We start from the raw sequence: 24121 nt of genomic DNA, 5'->3' as shown, positions 1-24121 counted from the left end.
TTCTGCTATATCCCCTTCAAGTACTCTATCTGAGCTATACCACTTGGTTCCCAAAATGATGGGGGAAGGTACAAATACAGAAAGGACAGCCCACAACAGTTAAGAGGAAAAGAGACACCAAGGCAAGGATGTTGTCTCAGACAGAGATGGTAGAAATGTCAATTCACTAGGGAGACAGCAGTACTGCAATGAGTGCTATAGGTGTGGTCTCCACAGAACTTACACATAAAAACCTTCGCACCTATTGCAAAAACCTTTGAAGATGAGGTCCTGAGAAGTTTACCAGATGCTTTTCTACAGCTACAACCAAAAAAAAAAAAAAAAAACCCTATACTGACAACTTACAGAGAGGAAATGTCAGAGTTTGAAAGTGCCCATGGACACTTGGATCTGTAATTCTGTGCCCTTGTTAAGGCACAATATCATAGGGTAAGCATCGTGGAGATTTTCACCTTATGATAGAGAGAACACACAGACATGCACATATGGAGAAAGGGGAAGAAGAGAGAGAGGCAGAGAAACAGACAGACAGACAGAAGACAGAAAGGAGGATGGGGCCAGATATACCTTTCAAAGATATGCCTTTAGTGCCTATGATGGCTAATCCTGGTTGTCAACTTGACTACATCTGGAATGAACTTCAATCCAGAAATGGAGGGCACACCCATGATCAAGATCTTAAGGCTGGAAGATACAGGCTTCTGACCTGGATCTTGATATGGAGGCATATTGGCCATAAAAAGCTTAGGCTGAGACAAGGCAGTACATACCTTTAATCTCAGGAAACTAAATCAAGCAGATCTGAGTTCAAGGTTAGCCTGAACTCAGCAAATTCCAGATCTATGAGTGGTGGTACACACCGTAGTCTAGACTACACTTCTGCTGGATGTCTATATAAGGATAATGGAAGAGGGAAGACTCACTCTTCTTTGACTGCTTCTACTAAATTGCCAGCACATCTGTTAGAACCTACTTCTACAGAAGATAACTGAAACACCTAGCCTCATGGGACTGAGCAACTACTAGGTTCTTGGACTTCCCATTCACAGCTAACCATTGTTTGGGTAGGTAGAATATAGATTGTAAGTCATTACAATAAACTCACTTAATGTAGAGTGACATTCCATAAGCTCTGTGACTCTAGAGAACCCTAATACAGTGTCTTACTTACTTGAGTCACATTTCACCTCTAAAAGTTACTAGTACCTTACAAATCATCCAACCAGCTATGGGACAAGCATTTAGTATATAAACCTGTCACACATACATCATATTCAAACCATATCAGAAATTAATTAGGCCATGAGTGTGAGACCATCATGGTAGAATTAGTACCATTGTAAGAGATGAGAGATTGAAATCTCTCATTGCTGACATAGCAAGATGACATCTGTCTGAAACCAAGAATGCTTTAAGTGGGGACCCAATTGGCCAAAACTTTGATCTTGGCCTTCCCAGTCTCTACTCCTGAGATAAGTACATTTCTGTTGCAAGATCCACCTAGACTTTAGTGTTGTTACAGCAGCCTACACTGACAAAGAAAAATTTGAATATATGTGTAGCGAATGACAGAAGCCAGACCCATGAAACAACATTGGCAGAACTAAGAGAAGAAGCAGGCAAACCCACAGACATGAACTGATACTTTAGCATTAAACCACTGGGAGAAATCAGGAATTTATTTGAAAACATGACTCATACTATTAATCAGGTTGACTTAACTGGTGCTCTCAGAACCGCATACCTAACAACTAAAATATCATTCATCAAAACAGATTGTGTGATATACAAGTCTCAAGGCATACCTGTGTACTAATATAAGAAAACATACCTGCTCTAAAATTCCATTGAATTAAATCAGCAACTGAAAGACACCTCTATTTCAAATATTGCTTAGACAATATACTTCTAAATAATCCATGCATCAAAAAGAAAACAAAATAACAGAGGAATTTGAAAACACTTCAAAGGAGCATACTGAAAGCACAGACTTTAAGGGGGGTCAGTAAGTGATGCTTTGTGGGGAAACATCTAGCTTTAAATGCTAATGTTATAAAAGAAGCTTTTGAACCCCATTCAACATTCTACCTCATAAAGTGAGTGAATAAAGAGAAAACTACATCCAAAGTTTAAAGAAGGTAAGACTAGAAATTACAGCAGATTCAAAAGCAATAAATCACAAACTCCTGACACCTCAACACTGTTAGTTTTCCACTTGTTTTGTTTGTGCTTCCTGTTCCTAAAACCTTAAGTCAGTACCAGACCAGAGACCTTGTTCCCAGAGATAATGCAGCAGAAGACATAAGAGATCCCAATGAACTAGACGCTATGACTAAAATTTAAGCATCTAGGGAAATCCATTAGATGTTCAACCAACAAAGAATGTTGCTATGGTGATGGGCACACAGATTGCTGATTACACTGAGAAGCCAGGGTTGCTGCTGTGAAGACTCTATCTAGAAACTGGGAGAGTCCTTAGAGTGTCCCTTGGGCATTCAAATCTAGCAGTAGTGAGCAGGCCACTATTGGGAACATAAAAGATAATGACAAAGGCTCACACCTCTCAGTGGCACCTGGATTGTGCCCACCAGGAAGGAAATCCAAATTGGGACATGGGTTATATGAGGGTAAGGAGAAACAAGTTTGTATTCTGGAGGTCTAAGAAGATAAATAGCAAATAGGACCTCAAGGGCAGCAATGGACTGGACATTTTCTGACTACTATTGTAAAGTCTTTGTGGACATTTCAGCTAGCTATTTGCAGAGAGAAAGCTTGGATAGATGGAACTTGAAATTAAAACAAGGGCACATGCACTTCTGAGTGACAGACAGGGAAAGTGTTAATGGCTTTTACTTATGTCACTTGTACTCTCCCGTCCCCATCTCCGACCCCACCCAGGCCCTGGGAGATAAGGATTAGTCTTGCACAGTTGTCCTGGGATGTCCCTGATGTCATGTCATTGGGCTCTCCAAGGAAACATCTCTGTCATCTCTGTCACTGTGGAGAGAGAATGCCTATAGGAATATCTTTGGACAATGGGAGAAAAGCCCATAAGTAACACCTTTTAAAGCTGAGGGGATAACTTCATTGGTGAAGTGTTTGGCATTTACGACTGGAACCCAAGTTTTATCTCTAGCCCCCATATAAAACGTCAGGTTCGATAGCATGTACTTGTAATTCCAGAACCAGGAGGTAAAGACAAGGAGATCATGGGGGCTTGCTAGCTAGCCAGCCTAGACTAATCAGTGAGCCTTGGCTCTGAGGGAGTGACCCTGCCACATAAACAAGATGTACTCTTTCTGAGGAATAAATACTGAGGATGACCTCTGACCTCTAACTTCCAACACACACACACACAAATGTGGAGGGGTTGTTTTCATGTGTCATTGTCCTTGCTTTGAGGAAAACCCAGTTGGAACACTGATCTTCATCCCAGTATATTGATTTCCCCTGGCCACACAGAGCTGCGGTGTTTCTTCATGCCTTTTAGAAAGGACTCAACACAACTTGGAGTTCATGGGTTTGGATAAAGCCATCCCACTTGGGAGAATGAAGGCTGGCAGTTTTCCCTAGGGAAGACTTCCTTCCAACTTGACCTCATTGCTAATGGCCCCTTCTTGCCCACATTTCTTTCTCTTTAGGAGTTTCATTTCTTTGAAACAAACAAACAAACAAACAAACCACACATGTAGCTTGTCTTTTCATTAACTCTCCTCAGGGCGAGCCTGATAAACATGGAGGATCAGCAAACTGCATTACCCAAAGATGGTCTCTTTCTACCCTTCAGTTACTTTCATTTATTTTCTTTGCTGTTTTATGGTCTCTGAACCATGTTTTCCTCTTTCTAAATGACAGACTGTTTTGGTTGGCACAGCCCCAGAGTACAGCAACAGTTAAAGTCGCCGCTATGTGAAAGATCTGTATTTGTTTAGAATTTACTCTGAAGGCCGTGAGACCAAGGGACCTGGATTTTAGAAGCAGCCCCAGGAAATTCACAGGATTTTCTTTCCTGTCTTCTTGCCAGGGTGCTGACTTTTCTTTGGCCAATGGCAAGTTGCAATATGGTCAAAATTTATGCTAGCTGGTCTTTCCTAGGATATTAGCCCACCTTACTTTTTCTTTTACCCTTAAGGGATACACAGCAGGAACAGTGATAGGGAAATGACACATGACATTCCACATGACATTCCACATGACATATGGGACAAATAATCTTTATATATATATATATATATATATATATATATATATATATATAGAGAGAGAGAGAGAGAGAGAGAGAGAGAGAGTGTATGATAGACTCTGCACTTATACATCAGTCATACCTTGAAGAGCAATACAATCTAGGTTAGAAAACAAACTTCAAAAAAAGAAAATTCTGCAACTGTCTACAACTGGCCCAGAAAGGACAAGAAAGTAAGAAGCTGAAATGGGGAGGGGGGTTCAGAAGTGAACTTGAAGATTGACAGAGGTATTTGAACGATGGGTAGCTCACTTCAATTAATGAAAAGTGATGGGTAGTTCACCTCAATTAATGGGAAGTGGTGGCATGTTTTCAAACTTACAAAAGGCTAGAAATCCCAATTCCTTACTTCAGAAGAATCACAGGAGTATCCGTGACTTCGAGTTGGGAGGCAAAAGTTAGAGGTAGAACTTCATGTCCTTTTAGCTTCATTATTAAAATTAAAATGTTTTGATAGCATGGCAAGTAACATTTAGAAATATTTCTAAACAGAGAGTGTGCCTGGTGTTGACTCCATGATTAAGAGAAGCTGCCAGGGATCAGAAGCTTGGGGTTCAAAGCTGGTACTTACCCTGGGAGCCACTCTGAAATCTGCCCTCAGGACAGTCTGGCTCTCGGCTTGTAGAAGCTCCACTTCTTGTTGTCTTATTTTTTTCCTCTTAGGGAACAATTCTGTACTTACTTCCTGGACAGCAAATAACCAGGTTTCACAGCACTGTTAGTCAATCCCTAAGTATCTACTCCACAAATCACCTTCAAGACTATTTATTTGGCGTTATCTTCTCCAGGATACAGGGAATAACAGAATTTGCTTTTGTTCGGGCTGAAGTATTCATTCATTTCATTTTCCTTTGCTGTCTTCTAACTCAAAAGAAGGGTTGATAATTTACCTTTTTCTAGGAGGTCGTTCACTTTGGTTTTGAGACAAGGTTTGTAGCTTAGGCTGACCTCAAACTCGTTATACAGCTGAGGATTAACTTGTAACTCCTGATCCTTCTGTCTCTGTCTCCTATGTGCTGGAATTACAGCTGTGCATCAACATGACAGGCTTACATACTACAGGGGAATGAACTCTAGGATCTGTGCATTCGAGCCAGGTAGGTACTCAACCAACTGAGGTATATTCCCAGCCCCATCCTAAACCTATTTAAAATGAGAACAAGTCCAACAGAGGGTAATGTTAGAGAAAACTGGCCTATCATATGGAGAGAATTACACAAGAAAACAGGAAATAAAGGAAGACAGAAGAGGGAAAGAAGGCAACAAAGAAGTGGGGACAGAACATGTGGGTACAATTTTTGAGGTTCTAGATTTCTTAATATGATTATAGAGAATGAAAATTATTGAGCAGGTTTTCATTATTATTAAGGATCTCGTTAAGAAATACATTGTGATTTAGATGCCAAATGGCTGCCATAATCTTCTTTATTTCACCGGAATGATAGTCCTTCCATATTTAAAAATGAACTGTTTTTTAAGACATGAGGTTGATTGTGAGTCTAATGACAAATTTTGCTGAACTGTTGCTTACCTTATAGGAAGAATGGCTGTTTGAGAGTATTTCCATTTTCAGCTGTAAGTCTCAGCTTTTTGTACAGAGGCAGAGCAGGGATAGCATAGTTGATTGCCGGATTTGGGGCTATGATTACAGCCTTCCACTTCCATTACTGTCAGAATGTCAGCATTTTCTGAGTCTTAAGTTATGTTCCTTCTGCTTACAATTTATCTTCTTGGATTCCACAGAATATTTACTGTTCTATATTCTCTCTATCTACATTTTACAACTCCTAAGACATTCCCATTTTAATTGAAAATTAATTAAAAACTTTCTCTTTTCAGTCAGTTTTCCCATTTCTGATGTCATCAAAACAAAACAGAAAACACATAAAGCTTACCATTCCCACCAAGGATAGATATAAGAACATTCCAGCAGTCACTGTTAAAATCCAGTCTTGGACGCGTGGGTCAGCAGACACAGAGAGACCAATGAACAGTCCTATGAAGGCTGTCAGGGCACTTAGAAAGTTCATCAGGATGGCAGTCCTGACAGAGAGTCCTGAGCTCAAGAGCACTGCAAAGTCTCCTGGAGTTTGGGATGGAGGAAGAAAATATGCCACCAAAACTTATATGAAGATGCTTTTGATAAGTTCATGGACTACTGGTTTGCTTTTAATTCCAGCAAATGGAACTTGTTCAAGAAGTAAAGATGAATGATCAGCTATTAAGCACATCTACCTTACATCTCTGGAGCTCACCACCCAGATGAAGTTGAGGGTGGAGAGATTCTATTCCTTTGCCTAAATATAACCCATCCAGGGAGGTCTGTGACATGTTCTCCCCGATACTCTGTGGCATTTTTTTTAAATCAGATAAATGAAAAACAAAGACACCCTCATCCCTGGAGTTTCTGAGTTGGTTTCTGTTGTTGCTTTGCTGGATCCTTGCCACGAGAATCATGATATTCTATAGGTTTTTATAGCTTACTTATTTCAGATCTGTTTGTAGGAAAAGAGGAAAACTTCTTAATTAGAGATTTTTTTTAAATCCTCAAAAAGTTAGTAAGAGTAACAAAATCTCTATTTAGAAAATGATTTTCTGTCTTCATGATCAGAGAACAGCATACCTTGCCACACCTTTGTGTCAAAGATGAACATTTTACCTCCAAATCTAGAGTGTTTATTTCTCAGACTCCATCACCCAATAGAAGCTGAAATTGAAGAAACATGTGTGGCTCCATCCCCTGATTGCATTACATAATGGCTCCCAGAAATAGCTCTTGATGCTACTGCAGTGGCCTGCTACAAACTGCTACACTGCCAGGTGATTTGAGGTTGAATGTCAAATACCATGCCACTAGTATAGCAGCTAAACACATGGCCATGGGGTTTAATGTACAGAACAGTTAAATTTTAATGGGCGCATAAAGGACGTTGGCTAAAGGGGGTCAATAATAACTTGGTAACTGGACTTTGGGGAATGGACATTGAACACAAGAGGGCAGGAGTTACCCATGGAACAACATGAACTTGAAATTGAAAGCAGAATGAGCCTATGCTACTTTCTTTTTTGCTATGGTTATACACTCTGACTAAAATCATAGGGGAGGAAAGGATTTATTTTGTATTATACTTCCAGGTCACAGTCCATCACAGAAAGATGGACTCAGGGTAGCAACTCATGCAAGACCTTTGAATCAGAAACTTTGGAGGGATGCTGCTTGATGGCTCAACCCAGTTTATGCTTAGCTAGCTTTCTTAAACAGCTCAGGCCCCCAGATCAGGGAATGATGCTGTCCACTATGGGTTAGGCTCACCTAGCCCATCAATGAACAATGAAGATGATCCCTTGCAGACATGCCCCCAGACCACCAATCTGATTTAAGCAATCCCTCAATGTATACATCCTTCTTGGGTAACCCTAGGCTATGCCAAATTGACAATTAAAGCTAGCCAGGTAGAGGCCTCTTTCTAGTACACATATGTGGACAGCTCCCCCTCCTCTGATTCCAGGCCTGTTTTTAAAAGACTTATTTTAGTTATTTAGTTATTTTAGTCCTGGTTCCTAGGAAGCAAGATTGGTATACAAGGTTGCTAAGTATATACAGTACAAAAGATCTTATGGGTATCTGATACCATATATCTATTGCTTCAATTTTATGCTTAGCTGTAATATTCTATATTAATCATGTTGATACATGCTTTGATTTTAATTTAAGTGTGTTATCTCACAGGCCCATTTTTAAACACAATGGTATCCCTCTCAACATGTTTACTATATTTAACATGCAGATTTTGAAGTCTTTGCCAAAGTTATTTAGAATGACTTCTCTGAATGCCTCTCTCCTATACCAAATCAGCTAGAATCCCTGGGGCATAATTCCTAACCCTGGGAAAGAAGACAAAGTGTATTTGAGCTTTATCTCAGGGTACATGTTTTTGTTTTACTTGGATATCTTTTGTTTTGTTTTGCTTATGGCTTAAATAAATAAAAAAATGGGAGGTAATTGAAAAATAAGGTTACCATTTTTTTTTTTTTTTTATTATGAGTCTGGAGAAGAATTCAAGCAAGCTGTTCATGGGGATGAACTAGGAATCCCCCAAGAAACAGGAACACTTACCCATTTCATGTGGAATTTCATGACATAAAATAGCAATTGTTGTGGTCACTCCTGACTCCAATGAAGAGGAGAAGGCTGTGCCTATTACTAGGCCGTCTGCAAAATTGTGCAGGCTGTCTCCAACCAGGATCATAACGGCCAATAAGCTGATGGTTTTGCCTATAGAACGAAAGGAAGGAGTGAGTAGTATAAATAAAGTAGCAGGGATGTCACTCTTCCCTCACATCCAAGCACCTGTCCCATCTCTAACATTCTCACTTCAGACCTCACTATCTCTAACAAACAAACAAACAAACAAACAAGAATCGAATTAATGTATCAGAGTATAGTTTAGTAGTAAAGCTCCTGTCTGGCAAATATGAAGGACTAGGTTTAATCTGCAGTCTGAAAAAGGAAAAGATAGAGCAAACTTACACCTTTTCAGGGTTTACTAACTCATTTAATCCTTTGTTAAAACTGGAAAGAGCTCCGGAAATAATTAATCATAAACACACAGGATATGACACCATGAAATCACTTAGCTGCTCCTGCCAATTTTCAAAAACAAAGTTTCTTTTTATAAAGTAATTTAATTTAAAGTGATACATTTATAGAACAGCTGCCTGAAAAGGGGGGGGGGGGGACTCCTTATGCCTACAGTGCAGTTCAGATACTGATAGAATACATGCAAGTATAACAGTTTCAGAGATCTAGCCCTTTCTAGGAGACTGCATGGCCTATTTTCATTGTCTATCACTTTATCATCTCTGATTAAGGCTTCTAAATGCCACAATATGGATAGATAGGAAGATGAAAGGCAAATGCACACATTTGCATGTAAGCCACAAAGAACACACTGTGCTTCTATGCATATTCAGCAAGAGCGTTTAAGCACCAAGGAGAAGATAAGCATTTGCTGGCAATTTAATAAACTTGATACCAAAATAACTCTAATATTAAACCTTTGTTAATGTGCCTGGCAGTCTCCAGAGTCACGCATGTCTGAACCATCTAAAATTTTCCACCACAAAGCATAGGCTAGAACTAATCTGATTTGGGGTTTTGTTTATTTAAATCAGACCGTGGATAGGATTTTCACATCCTGTCTTTTGAAATACAAGTTGAGCCCTACCAATGAGGTAATATGAGACAAGCAATCACAGAGTCAAAGCTAACTCAGTGTTTTCCTGGCAAACAGCGGTTGCATGTTTTAATTTGGATTTGCTCACTGTTCTTTCTGTATGCCAAGCTTGATACCTGTAGTAGAAAGATTATTTGCATGCAATGATTGTGGCTCCCTGGTGTGGTTTCCACACTTTGCTCCTAATTAGATTTGGCATATCTTTCCTCCTTTTCCCTTTCCTTTATTTCAAAAGTAAAAACAACAAAGTCTGGCATAGACCACTAGATGCCAAACATTCCAAATTCATACTGGAACTAAAAATTATATAAGAATTAAGTAATATCTTTGAGCCAGAGAGATGGTTTGGCAGGTTAAGTACACTATCTGCTCTTAGAGAGGACCCAAGTTTGATTTCCAGCATCTACATGGAGACTCACAACCATCTTTAACTTCAGTTTCAGGGGATTTGACTCCTTCCTCTGGCCACTGATGGTACTGATCACCCATGTGGAGCACAGACATACATGCAGACAAAATACTCACACATATAAAACAAACTAAACATATTTACAAAAGAATTAAGCAACATCCTGAAAGCAGAATGGGACAGAATAAGAAATTACATATTTTGAATCAAAACGTTAGTAAATTCCCTGATTTAACACTGCTAAAAATAGAGCAATTATTTTCATAATAACATATGTAGTAATAATTTGTTCTTTGCTTATTAGTATTTACATTATGAGCTACATGGCAAACTGCAGACAATGAACATGCTTATTCTGTTCTGCAGTACATATACAAGGCCTCAAGCACAGCATATCTTCAGACTGTGTTGTTCATGCTGGTGATCAATTCCAGGGCCTTATACATGCCAGAAAAATGCTCTACCACTGAGCTGCAGCCCCAGCTCCCCAAAAAAACATCCTTAATGAATAAGAGAATTGAGAGAATCCATCAGCATATGCAGAAATAATCACAAGGAAATTTTGATACACTAATATTTCCTCTGTTCCTTTATGCCAGAGCTCACTAGCTGTGCAGCCTCACCAACAACCAGTTTATTTACTTGTGTAAGTTAAGAATACTTACTCTCATTTCATTGAACTATTGGAGAATCAAGTGAGATCATCCATCCCAAATGTTTACCACAGTGCCTGGCATATAAGAGGTGTCCATTCCATGATAACCTTTTATACTTGATCACCTAATTTATTGCTGTAGAATTAGAGAAGCTAATCATGACTGATTAGAATTCAAACATTATGAAGGTTTTGTTCCAGAAGAGTAACATAAATAAGAAAATTTCAGGTGCTAGAGAATAATTTTTTTTTCAAGCCAAACTTGAAAAGAATTATTCAGAAACATAAGCAATGAAGGATGAGATGAGAAATAGATTAAATATAAATAGATGAGAGATAGATTAAATTCAGAAATAATAGATACAAACCAAGCAGGATGGCTGATGCCTATACGCCCAACACTTAGGAGGCTGAGACAAGACAGTTGCCATAAATGACAGGTCAACCTCACCTATGTAGTGAGTGCCAGGCCAGTCTGGATAGAAGATAAGATCCTGTCTCAAATAAAAATCCTCTTCCCAGCAACAGAAATAAATTAATTGTGGAAATCAAGGAAATATAGATAGATAGTGCACCCACAGAGAAATAAATGGCTACTAGAATAAGATGTGAATGCGAATTGCTGACTGGAATGTTGCTATGTCAGTGACTGAAGTGAAAATTCCTTGTTTCTTTGGAGACTCAGTTGTGTCATGTGATGTTTTTTTTCTGGAAATTGTCTTCTGAGAGGATGTTTTTACTAAAGCAGACATGTGGGGAGATGATTTGCTGAGAGCAGACATGTGGTGTATTTCTTGAAACTGCCTGGAAAAATGGTGTGAGATGTTTTGCTAGAGCAGACACTTCAGAGAACTCGTGATGTTTGGAAAGGATATAAATATAACCCAACAGACAGTGGATGATGCTGTGTGGCATTGGTTCACCTTGCCACTGTTTCTGATCATTCTTGGTCATGACCCCATAGAGAGAAACACACCAAAGAATATCTGGTGGTCTGGCAGCTTCTTGCTGCTTCTGTTGACTCAGGCTGATCGGCAGAGCCTCACGGTTTCTTCTAGGTCGACCTGCCATTTCTGATTCTTGAATGATATTTGTGAGTAGATTGAGCTGCTGCTGCTGTTTCATGTGAACTGAACTGCTGATATCCTGACAATACAGATTAGATTCATCCCAAAGAATTATTTCTAAACAGGTTCACATTATTTTTGCTCTATTAACCTTTCCTTTCTACTACTTCTGGTGGGTGGTGGACTAGGAGGGAGATTAAAGCATTTAAATATAATTATTAACATAGGTTTTGAAAAATATAAGCCTATAGTTGACAATGTAACAAATGAGACAGACAGGAAAGAAAATAAATAAAAATGAAGTCATGCCTCCATAAGTAATAGTGAATTAAAGATCTGGAACAACATAGAAGTTTAAATGGAATAAAGTTCATATTAGTATGTGATGCTTGGGAGGAAGACAAGAATGAGTTCTCCGTGAAGATTTTATTGAAAAGCTTTTCATCATGAAATAGAGCTCTACTATGTAATCTCATTACTTTTTGACATATTTGTTTAAAAATATATATAACCTTTTTTCTGTATCACTTCTTATATTTAATTTTTAAAGACTTACTTATTTATGTATCTTATGTATGAGTGCTCTGTCTTCTGCATATCAGAAGTGACAATCATATCCCCTTATAGATGGTTGTGAGCCACTATGTGATTTCTGGAAATTGAATTCAGGACCTCTGGAAAAGCAGTCAGGTGCTCTTAAATACTGAGCAATCTCTTCAGCCCTTATTATTTGAATTTTAACTGTAAAATCGGTACTCACAGTTTCTGTTGGAGGCTGGCACATTGCTTATGGGTACCTCAGCTGTCTGTGAATCTTCTAGGCCTTTCTATGTTGAATTAAAATATAATTAGTAAAGAGTGAGTAACTGTGACATTGGGTTGGCATCTGAAATATCTAAAGAGTTACACTGGCATTTAAAAGGCATTTGAACCCTCCAGATACATATCTGAACTGCCATCTTATGTACACACCATACAAAGTAGACCAAGGACTATGAATAGAGCATACTCTTTGTATTATCTATGTGTAGGGAAAAATACTATCCACAATAGAGGACTGAATACGTTTCAGCAAGCCTGTGGTTCATTTAAACTCTTTAAGTTACATAAGCCTTTACTAAAGACAAAAGTTTGGAGCATGGTTCTTAACCTAATTTGGCATGTCTTCTGGAGGTTCTCCTGGGACAGGCTCATCTCTCAGTCTATAAGTGGCTGGTACACTCAACTAGAGAGGAAAAATCCAAGTTAACCCAATGCCATGTGCCCTCCTCTATGGCACAATGCTCTCTTATTGGTTTGCCAGTCAGTAAAAGAATTTTGCCCATATACAGAGCCAAACAACAGACAAAAAATATAACTGTATGATTCAATGTTTTTAACTATGTGAGATTTTGAAATCATCATGTACATGAGTTATGATTTTAATTTCAGAGATTGGACTGTCTATAGTTCAATTTCTTGCCCACATTCTCTGTGCTTACAGTTCTTACTCTGACTTGTAAAGAGGACACATTTAAAACAACCATTCCACCCAAATCCAGCATAGTAATCCGACACACCTATTAGGCTTCCTTCTAAGCACTTAGTGAAGGGGGTACTTAAGGAGTGTGAGTGACTGCTCAACACTCATATGACCAGAAAGTCCCTCCCCAATGTGGATCATGTTTTTCCCTTAGCTGCATAAACAGAGTACCTCCAAGGTTACATTACATCCACTACTAAATGCTTCTTTTAAAAAGTGTCTGCATTGAATCCAATCACCCAAAGTTGTGGAAACTGACAGAAATTAATGTAAGACCTCGTATCATTGTCACATAACAGTAAAACTAGAGTTCATAAGTTAAAATAATAGTAGCTATTCAGAAGATGGGCTGTCTGGGGAGAAGGGAGACTAACAAAGGAAGGAGCTGAAGGATACAGATTATCACCCCACCTGAATGGGCAATACGCTAATTATAGCTTATCCAGACATGTACTTATAATCACAAGCTTTCTGATTCTACTGAAAGATATAAATTCAAATTGTTATTTTATACACATTTTCTGAAGTTTATATGTCATTGCACAGTACAATGCAATTTAGAGGCAAGCCTCTAAGACCTCTTATAAATAAAAAGAATAATAAAGTTTCCATTTTCAACCTACATTTTCCCGAAAAAAAGGAGAGAGAAAATCAAACCCATCAAATGGTCTAATATTAATTCAAAATTTTCTTCCAGTTCTGTGCTTAAATAAAAAATGAATTGTGGCTATGTCAGGGTGAGGAGTGTTCAAACAGTTCAAAACTCGTTAAGTCAACTTCAAAGACTTTCTTCCAAGTATGTTGGCACTCCAGACCCTTTATTCCAACCCAACCAATAAAGCCAAGAGGAATATGATTTTTCAAACTAATCTTAGCCTTAGGTTATCCTCTTTCATATCAAATTTTAATGCACCTTTGCAATAAATATACTAAAGCTTTAAAATAATTTTATTTCATTAACTAATTATCATCATCATCATCATCATCATCATCATCATCATCATTATTTTGCTTTTCAGAGATAAGGTCTCACCATATACACAGACTGGCCTTGAACTCAAGAAAAGTCCACTTGGGTCAAAACTCTGTTCCTGCGTGGACGAGCAGTTTTGACCTTGGCTAGCCAACTCTCCCCAATAAGCCTCTGCTGATTGCATCCAGGCATGGTTTCTTGTGATTTTTGGGTGGTTGTGATTTCCTGAGACTTGAGGAAGGGTCTCCCAAGTTTGGGGGTCTTCATTTGGGGGCTCGTCCGGGATTTGCGACCACCCTAATCCAAGAACCACACTGGGAGGTGAGGGAACACCGCAGTTTTCTGTCTGGTTGTTGTGTGACCTATTGTCTAAATTGCCTGGTTTCTGGTTTTCATGTGTTGGGTTGTCTAAATCATCTGATTTCTCCTGTGCCGTTTTGTCTAGGTTTGTCTAAGTTGTTTGTGCCTATCTGTCTGAATTATTTGGTTTCTAAAAAGTGCACTTTTGGTTTGGACTGGCAGGTGTTTCTGTCTCATGAGGGGCAGTAAACCATTTCTGTCTCGAGAGGAGATAAACGAGTGACTGACAGACGTGTTGTGAGGTCACTAGCTGCTACACCCCCAGAGACGTCTGGGGGTTCATCTAGGTGTCAGAGAGGATGTGGAATCCCTCTTGGCTGGCACTGGGTTCATCTAGGTGCTGGAGAGGATGTGGAATCCCTCTCGGCTGACACTGGCAATTGAGACAGGCTTTTGTTAGTCTCTTTGTGTGTTAACAATGGGGCAGAGAGGAAAGGTCAGAAATGGCCACTGCAGGCTAGGGCAGCGGTTGTTGTGCTCTCACTTGTTGTACTCTCATGGCAGTATGTCTATTTTTGAGTTGTTCATTGCTGGTGTGTTAGAAATCTGTTAGACTTGGTCCAGCATAGGCTGGCCAAGTCTTCTGAATCTGTTAAATCTGAGTCTGTGAAGACTGACCACGTTGTCTGGTTATTGGAGTCTTACTTGAGAGGCAGAGGCAGGCAGACTCCTGGCTATCTTTCTATGCCCTTATTGTGTAACTTGGTCTCTGCACCCGTGGCAGGGGCGAGAACTGTCTGTATCACCTGGGTTATATGCCGCCCGTGAGAGGGGTGAGTTATCTGTGTTATTTTTGTGTGTGTGTTTTCTTGGCAAATTGTCTGTGTGTTAGCTGTTAATTTACTGTGTTAAACATCCTGAGTTAAAAAGAGATAACGTGATCACCAGCAGAGAAAGAGATGAAGCCACCAGTACAAGAGTGCTGCTGCAGAGCAGAGAGGTGGGCAGATCCCTTAGTAAGGGGCACCAACTGTGGTTTGGGTTTGGACAGCCCACCTACCATATGTAGGGTGCTTTATAGATAACACCACATGGAGGGTGCTCTCACCCAGCCTGCACTTGGTGGGAGACAGCTCATGGTTCCCCAGCACAGCCCTCTTGAGCCACCCAGCCATGCAAGTTGGCCGCCACCTAATTTGGTGTGTGTGACTGTATTGGGGACCTCGGGGTCACTGCTGTAACAAATCGGTGGCTTTCCACCTGCCACCTAATAAGATAGATAGGGCCCAGGTAATTAAAAACCTGGCAGTGGAGCCAGGGCAGCTAGACAAACAGCCCCAGCAAGATTATTCATCTGAGAGTTATAATTATATATTTTTAAAGTTAGTTATCAAAGCAATAGATAGGCCAGGATCCCTCAGACACCTAGATCTAGTGCCCAATATAGTCACCTAGATAAATCTAGTAGAAGAATAACCTTCCCCCTGATAAAAGCCTTTCTTCCACAAGACCCTTGTAGGTTCTGGTCTTCAGGAGTGAAGAACAAGAGAGGACACCGGAAAAAGAATGTTCCCTCAGACATGGGGACCCCATCAATTGATCAGGCCTTGGTCAACAGCGGGTTACAGAAGGTAAGGGACACCGATAGGCCCATGCCAGATCCCATTGATAGATCTTGTATAAGAACATGAGACCCCACTAATTTTGACCAACTCACATGAGGTTAAGCAGGGATCAGATGAGCTGCCCACAGCCTTTCTAGACATTCTGTCAGTATAGACAAGGCTTCAGAGGCTAGAGAGACAACAAGATAAGTCATTAAAAGGTTTAGTGTAAGTCTAGAGAAAAGGAGTGGAGAAGGTTTAGTGTAAGTCTAGAGAGAAGATGAAAGGTTTAGTGTAAGTTGCTGAGACTAGAGAGAGGTGAAGAAAAAGAAAGGTAACAGGAAAAGAATTTACGGAAAGCAGAGAAGAGGGACTTCAATCAAAGGGAGATAAGAAACTCCTTGAAAAAGACCAGTGTGCACATTGCAAGTAAAGGAGCCAGCTTCAGGGTCCAAGAGGGCCCTAACAAATAGAAGACAGGGCCAGGAAATCCAAGGCCTTGAAAAACACCCCAAGTGGCGAAGATATTAGCTCTGTGTGAAGACAGCTATTGAGATACACAGGGAGGCTTGGAGCCACCCAACTCTTGATAGACACAGGGTCCTCCTCCAGGCCAATGGGCCAAAATGTATTCATGGACTACCTGAAAAATGGTGGACTAAGAGATGGGCTGGATATCCCATTCATCTATGGTCATCCTAGACTGTTCCTATCCTCTGTCGGGTTGAGACTTACTCCCCAGGATGGGGGTCCAGATACACTTCCTACCTGATGGGCTGCAACTAACTGACAAGAACTCACAGGTAGAGGAAAAGCTTCTCCTACTGACTCCAGCCAGGAGCCGAGGTAACCTGCTTTACAGACAAGAGCAGTTTTCTTCATGCTGGTCAGAGACAAGCCAGCACTACTGTGGTGGACACAAATGTCACCTGGGCTGACTCCCCACCCCTGGGATTGTCGGTGCAGAGAGCAACCTTAGAACTTGGGGCCGACAAGAAATCAACATCTGCATGGACAGCAGGTATGCTTTTGCCACAGCCCACGTCCGCAGGGCTATATACCAAAAGAGAAACCCTGATAAAGCCAGCAACTATAAATATTCATTGCCCAGGACACCAGAAGGGAGGAGACTCAGTGGCCTGAGGCAATAACCGGACAGATCAAGTGGCTTGATACAGGAGCCCTTCCCGGTTTTGGGCCTAAGAGATGGCCTCACTTAAAACACAGAGTAAGAGAAAGAACTCAGATTGCTAGCCACCCTGCCAGCTACTATCTAGAGAAAAAGAGTCAATGGTGCACACAAGAAAGGAGAACTATACTCCCCAGAAAACAAAAGACTTACCAGACTAAATACACAGATGGACTCTTAAGATATGAGTGCAACCAAGCAGCTAAGAGATTTAAAGTGCATAATGGACCTCAGGTTTTGGGCCAGAGAAATAATAAGACAGTGTAAGATATGCCAACAAGCAAAGGCTTATGAGACTTAGAGTAAATAAGAAAATACCTAGGAGAAAACAGCCTAGAATAGGGACCTTCCTAAGGTTTCAAGTGTCCTAGGTAATTAGATCAGATAGCAGTTTTAATTTGTTTTTAAGGTAAGTCAGAAATTGTCAGAGATATTAGAAGCTCCACTGTTTATACTGTCTCCAAAGCTCAGGACAGGTAGAGAGAATATACAGAACCTTAAAACTAAATTGCCCTCAGGAACCAGCGCTGGCTAGAGTGTCCCTTGTCCTTGTTCCACACCCAGAATGTCCCTTCTTGCGTGAGAAATGATTTTTCAGGCTACTAAGAAACTGTTCCTGGCGCTGGTGACCATCCGACCTCCTTGAAGTTCACCAACACCTGTGCCTGATGCCAACTGGAGAACATCCAGATGCCTGAGCAACCCCCTGCTGTTTAGCTCAAGGTCACCTGCTATTCTACAATGAGCAGCAGGCCTTGACTCCTGAGACATCCCCACTCTAGAGGCACAGGGGTAATGCTGCCTTAGAGGGTGGGGCTTAGGGTGTATACACCCAAGGTTAAATGACAGCTTGTGATTCCAAGATTGAAATCAAAATGTGAATCTATCGTTATATAGATTTGTTCCTTTTTGCAATTTCTCTTTATTATATATGTGATTTCATGTGTATGTAAACAACTATGTGCCACAAAATATGTTAAAAGTCAGAGGACAACTTTGAAAGTGTGTTTAAAAAGAGACAGACCCCTAGCCAATAGAATAGAGCCCGAGGACCCCTGCTAACAGATACTTAGTGCCTAAGATTGATAAATGATAGGCTTGCAGCTCTGGGCTAACACCCTGTGTCTCTACTGCTATCTTTGATGAGAGCAAAGATTATTGTATACTTGTCCAGCTAGTTCCCCGGGTTTTCTACCACCCTACAGCTACTCTTGAACTTGAGTTTGAGATGCACCCTAGATGCTTCAGCAGAGAGCCTATTTCCTTGACTCTAGCTGTTATATTGGGACTAGGAGTGGCTGCAGGTATAGAGACAGGTGCCGCTACATTGATACAGACACCTCATTATTTTCATCAGCTGAGATCTGCCATTGATGTAGATTTGAGAGCCCTAGAACAGTCAGTAACAAAGTTGAGTCATTGACTTCCCTCTCAGAAGTTGTTCTACAAAATAGAAGAAGACTAGACTTGCTGTTTCTTAAAGAAAGAGGTTTATGTGCTGCTCTAAGAGAAGAATGTTGCTTCTATGTAGACCAGAGACAGAAAGATAGAGAGGTGCAGCAAAGTTGACTTGAGAGTTGTTCAATAAGTCCCCTTGAATGACGACCTTATTATCCTCCCTTGCTGGACCACTTGTGAACCATAGGTCCTTGCATTTTAAATAGATTAGTAACTTTTGTTAGAGGAAGGATAAGTGCTGTTCACCTTTTTGTGTTGCGCCATCAATATAGAGCTTTAGGTCAAGAAAATGATAATTATGATGACACTGGAGTTTAAACTTTTCTAAAGATTCACATCAGAAAAAGTGGGGTGAGAATAGACTTATTAATAATTGAGTTTTTACGATTAAAAACCTAACCTAATCAGAAAATGGGGGATGTAGGGTGAAAAATTATAAAGATCATTTTATGATATATATATATATATATATATATATATATATATATATATATATGCTTTTTCTTTACCCTAAACTTGAGCAAAAGAATGCAAGTTCCAGAAAGCGGAACTGGATGTAAGATTGCAGGCTTTCACTGCCCCGGGACACATTCCGGGTGGAGAGCATTATCCCTGAATCAGAGGACACTTGCTGGATTAACATTCCTCAAGCCTCAGGGTTGGGCTACGGCAAGTGAGAAATAGTTAACCTGAAATAGTTGGTAATGACAGGGTAGGGCACAGTGACATAGAAAAACTACATTCTTGAGACAAATGAGTGTGCAGAGTGATTTTCACATGACTCTAAATCGTTTAGGGTGGGTTCCTCTGAAATGTTCCACTGTTCTTGGTTATCCCCCTCCTTTGAGGTTTTCCCAGTGTTACAGCCTGCTGATGTTCAAAATTTGTAAAGCAACCAATCATGTGTAACCATGCAAAAATTCCTTCCTTTCCCCACCCCATGCTATAAAAAAAACACGCTCAGCTTGCCAGCCTTTTGTCAAAATTCTGTTCCTTCCTTGGACGAGCAGTTTTGACCTTGGCTAGCCAACAATCCCCAATAAACTTCTGCTGATAGAAAAAAAAAAAGTCCACTTGCTTCTATCCGTCTAGTGCTAGGATTACAGGTGTGCATCACCATGGCCAGCTTTAAAACTGCTTTTAAAGGAACGTTTTTTTATGTTCCCATCTTTGAGTTAACATTTGATCTGCAATCTCCTGCTACATTTCTTTGTTGTGTGTGTGTATTACTTGTATTTCTGGTATCTCTTCACATACAGCTAAGCCTTGAACTTCAACCCCCATTCATGTTCATAAGTTTAGAGTTGTGCGCTCTTGTATTTGTCCTGTCCCTACATGCTTTTGCTTAAGAACTAGAATGAGAGTATTTATTGACCTTGATTGAAATTTTATTTTTAAAATTAACATGGAAAACTCTATTGGAAGAAATCCATTCACATCAATGGTATTTTCCATGGCACACAGCACTAGACAAAATAGGTTCTCTCCTGAATTCTGAAAATGAACACTCTCATCCAAAACAGACTAACAAATCCCTTGCCCAGCATTTATTTGCATCAACCAAGAAATGACTTAGGGTTATACAAAGCGGAAAGCCCAAAGCTCAACTGGCTTATGAGAACAAAGAACTAAAATAATAATGAAAATTATTATGTTAATCATATTTCACAGTGCATCTCATAGTACAGATGCTGACCTAAATCTGTGGAGAATGTGGTTTGTGCTATAAATAAATAAATAAATAAATAAATGCTTTAAGGTGATTGCTAGTTTTCTCAGCAGCTTTTCTTATGGTTAAGAACAGGTCAGTTCATTCACCCTACCAAGCTTCCTCTGTGCACTGAGGTTTAAAGAAACATAGCTTAATCTGTAGACCACTTCAGATCACTGACATACCAGCTGGATGGTTGATATAGACTTGCCTCCACCTGACTGGTCATTTAATTCAGGATTGAGTCCAAGATGGTGGGTATGTCCCATATGTCCATTAACTAACGGCAGACCCTGCAGAAAAAGGACAGTGAAAAATGAGTCAGGGGCCAGAAGCACACATGCATACACTTTTTTTAGTCCTGTGGCTCTATGCAATGTTTTGTTTGTCAACATTTTGGGGAGGACACATAAAAATAATGCCTAGAAAATCTCATAGTAATGAATATTTATTAAAAATATCACCTTGGAATACCATTACACATACTCAGAATGCATTAACAACATACCCTTAGAAAGTCTAGTTGTGACTGAAAGAGGCTGTAATGGAGGTAATTTAATATTGTCATTTTATTTACTAAAAATTAAACTTACATAAAATTTGATTTTTATTTCTCTTTGATATAGGTACAAAAATGATTGTCAAATTGAATTGCACCCTGGAACTACTAAGATAATATCTCCCCAATTACATAATTCAATTATGCATTTGTGAACATTCAAACATTTATATTCCTTTTATTGTATGCAATAACATGAACCTTAAATTGTATTGTTATTATTGTTATTATTATTATCATTGTTATTAATAAATGTATCTCACATGAGCATAAGCCCCAGCACGTCTGTGGAGGTAAGAGGACTACTTTGTAGAATGTAGGACTTTGCAGTCCCCAAATCTGAAATGTTGTCCTTTTTAAACCAATCATGAAGGTAAACCAGAAGATTGCAACATGTATATTACCTTCTCAGTAATGGGCTTTTTAAAACTATTAATAACTATGGTTAAGAACCAACATGTTAGTTAGAATGAGCTGTATGTTGTTGAAATTACTGTGTCTTCCCTTATACAGATCGACTCATGAAGATGTCACTGTGATAGAACTGAGGATCAAATATAGGCTCTTGCACATGAGAGGCCCTTGACCACCAAAATGATCGCCAGCCCTTTAATTTTCTTAAACTTTAAATTAATTAGTTAATGGATTAATTTAGTCTGTTGGAGATAGCCCAGGCTGGCCTTGAACTCTCTATACAGCTAAGGCTGAACCTTGAACTGATCCTCCATCCTCCATTCCCCAAATGCTGGGGTTATAGTCATGTACCATCAAACCCAATTTATGGAGTGCCGGGATCAAACTCTCAGGAATTTGGGCATGGTAGACAAGCACTCCACCAATTGAACTACATGCCTAGGCCTCTTTTTATTTTATTTATTTGTATTTTGAGTCTTGCTCTGTAGCCCAGGCTGGCCCTGAAGTTGCAATCCTCTTGTCAGCCTATCAGGTACATGGGATGTAAGGTGTGCACGTCCACCCACTGCTTACTTTTACCTTTACCCAAGTCTTTCTGAAATCAAGATGAATCTAACAAAACCTCAGATCAAAGGACAAAGGAGACACAAACCTTGGTATTTGGTGATACAAGAAGGATAAAACACTTTTCTATTAAGAAAAATCCATGGATGCCTCCAAGTAGTCCCAACAGCTTCCAAATAGGACTCTGGCTTTCATGGAAGTGTCCAAGCTCTGCTTCCTGCTTATGTAGACCAAGAACCTAAAAAAATAAAAAGACTCAGCAAGGGAAGCAGGTAGGCTAACTGCAGAACTTCACCTCTCTTTTACTCCTCCAAACCCAATCTCCTAGTCTTACCTTACCTTCAGCTTTGTAGGAGAACATTTGCTGTGGCCTTACTCCCCAACTCTGCCACCCCATCCCCATCTCCCAAGGATCACACACGTCTTCCACAACCAAATTCCCTTCCTAACTCATTGCTAAATCCCAGGCCCCAACTCCAGCAGGCACGACCTAGGAACCCACAGGCTACTCCAGCCAGGGAAGCCATTAGGCTAACTGCAGAACTTTACTCCCAACCTCTCCTCAAAATACAATCACCCCCAACTCCCGTTGCATCCCCAGCTCTGAGGCAGAGCCTTGCCTCCCTCGTTGTCCTCTGTCTCCAGCACACAGACCTCCTCCAACCTTTCTTTCCCCAACTTAACATTTTAACTCAGTCCTCAAATCCAGCAGGCATTCCCTGAGACTTCACAGCCCACTCTAGCAAGGGAAGCAGGTAACCTAACTGCAGGTCTTTTCCACCTCACCCTCTTCTCCAAGTCCAATATGCTAGTATCATTTCACCATCTCCGGAGCAGACTATCTGTTGTCCTGCCCTTTATCCCCCATCTCCAGAGGATAACTCAGGTCTTTTCCTCCTTTCTCGATTATCCTGTTATAACTAGTTCTCAACTCCAGCAGCCTTTCTCTGGGAACCCACCAGCCAAGCCTGTCAGGGAAGCAGATACATGAGATTCAGATCTTGCCTTTCCCTCCTCTCCTCCATAACCAATCTCCAGGCTCAACCCTAGCTCCTTAGCAGACTACCTTTTGTGGTATCTCCTCACCCACTCACTGCCTCATTCCCAGGGGACTAACCCAATACTGGAAGAACAACCTGCTTTCTTCTCTCTTGCAGACCCCTCCTAGCCCATACCTATCCCTCAGTGTTATCCTAACATGCATTTTACCAGGAAGCCCCCAGGAGCCACACCTATCAGAACACCCAAAGAATTTTCTACCAGGCAATACACAGGAACCACATCCTAAGAACTAGAGAGGGCAACAAGGGTGAAACCAAGGAACAAATCACCCATCCAACAAAGACAAGACCAGATATTAGCAACAAGAATTGCAGTCTTCCAAACCCAGATATCTAGAAGCCAGCATAAGAGCACAATTAATAACAACCAGGGCAGTATATCTCTATTAAAGCCCAATAACCATACCAAAGAAGGCCCTAGAATTGCAACAAACTTGAAGCACAAGACACAGCTCTTGATACAGCTCTTGTGAATATGATAGAGGTCCTTAAAGAGGAAAAAATTTTTAAATCCCTTGAAAAAAATCTAAGAAAACACAAACAAACAGTAAAAGGAAATGAGTAAAACAGTCAAGACATGAAAGTAAAAATAGAATCATCAAAGAAAACACAAACTGAGGGATATTTGAAAATGAAAATTTAGAAACTCAAATAGGAACCTTAGAGGCAAATATCACCAAAAGAATACAAGAGATTAAAGCACAAGAGCCTCTCAGGCATTAAAGACATGATAAAAGAAAAGACACATTGGTCAAAAAAAATATTGAATCTAAAATACTTCTTGTGTATAACATCCAGGAAATCTGGAACACCATGAAAAGACCAAATCCAAGGATAATAACATGAATTATGAAGAAGAAGAAGAAGAAGAAGAAGGAGGAGGAGGAGGAGGAGGAGGAGGAGGAGGAGGAGGAGGAGGAGGAGGAGGAGGAGGAGGAGGAAGGAGAGGAGAAGGAGAAGGAGGAAGGAGAAGGAGAAGGAGAAGGAGAAGGAGAAGGAGAAGGAGAAGGAGAAGGAGAAGGAGAAGGAGAAGGAGAAGGAGAAGGAGAAGGAGAAGGAGAAGGAGAAGGAGAAGGAGAAGGAGAAGGAGAAGCAGAAGGAGAAGGAGAAGGAGAAGGAGAAGGAGAAGAAGAAGAAGAAGAAGAAGAAGAAGAA

At 40.2% G+C, this 24121-nt stretch overlaps 1 protein-coding gene across 4 annotated transcripts in view; it reads right to left on the bottom strand.

Moving 5' to 3' along the window:
* The window catches only part of Slc39a12 (solute carrier family 39 member 12), a 72747-nt gene that overhangs the window by 14824 nt on the left and 33802 nt on the right, over nucleotides 1–24121 (bottom strand). For 2 of the 4 annotated variants that reach the window (XM_076939522.1, XM_076939523.1), the window contains exons 8-13: nucleotides 21994–22143; nucleotides 20554–20661; nucleotides 12372–12438; nucleotides 8361–8519; nucleotides 6139–6326; nucleotides 4815–4928 (exon numbers count right to left, since the gene is read on the bottom strand). In XM_076939522.1, the coding sequence (XP_076795637.1) occupies nucleotides 4815–4928; nucleotides 6139–6326; nucleotides 8361–8519; nucleotides 12372–12438; nucleotides 20554–20661; nucleotides 21994–22143 (786 nt within the window). The remainder of the gene's footprint in view (nucleotides 1–4814; nucleotides 4929–6138; nucleotides 6327–8360; nucleotides 8520–12371; nucleotides 12439–20553; nucleotides 20662–21993; nucleotides 22144–24121) is intronic. The other 2 variants (XM_034510220.2, XM_076939525.1) reach the window with 1 other exon arrangement.

Source organism: Arvicanthis niloticus, chromosome 8 (assembly GCF_011762505.2).
Source record: "Arvicanthis niloticus isolate mArvNil1 chromosome 8, mArvNil1.pat.X, whole genome shotgun sequence".
Classification (NCBI taxonomy): Eukaryota; Metazoa; Chordata; class Mammalia; order Rodentia; family Muridae; genus Arvicanthis; species Arvicanthis niloticus.
This window is presented reverse-complemented; position numbering and strand designations above follow the sequence as displayed.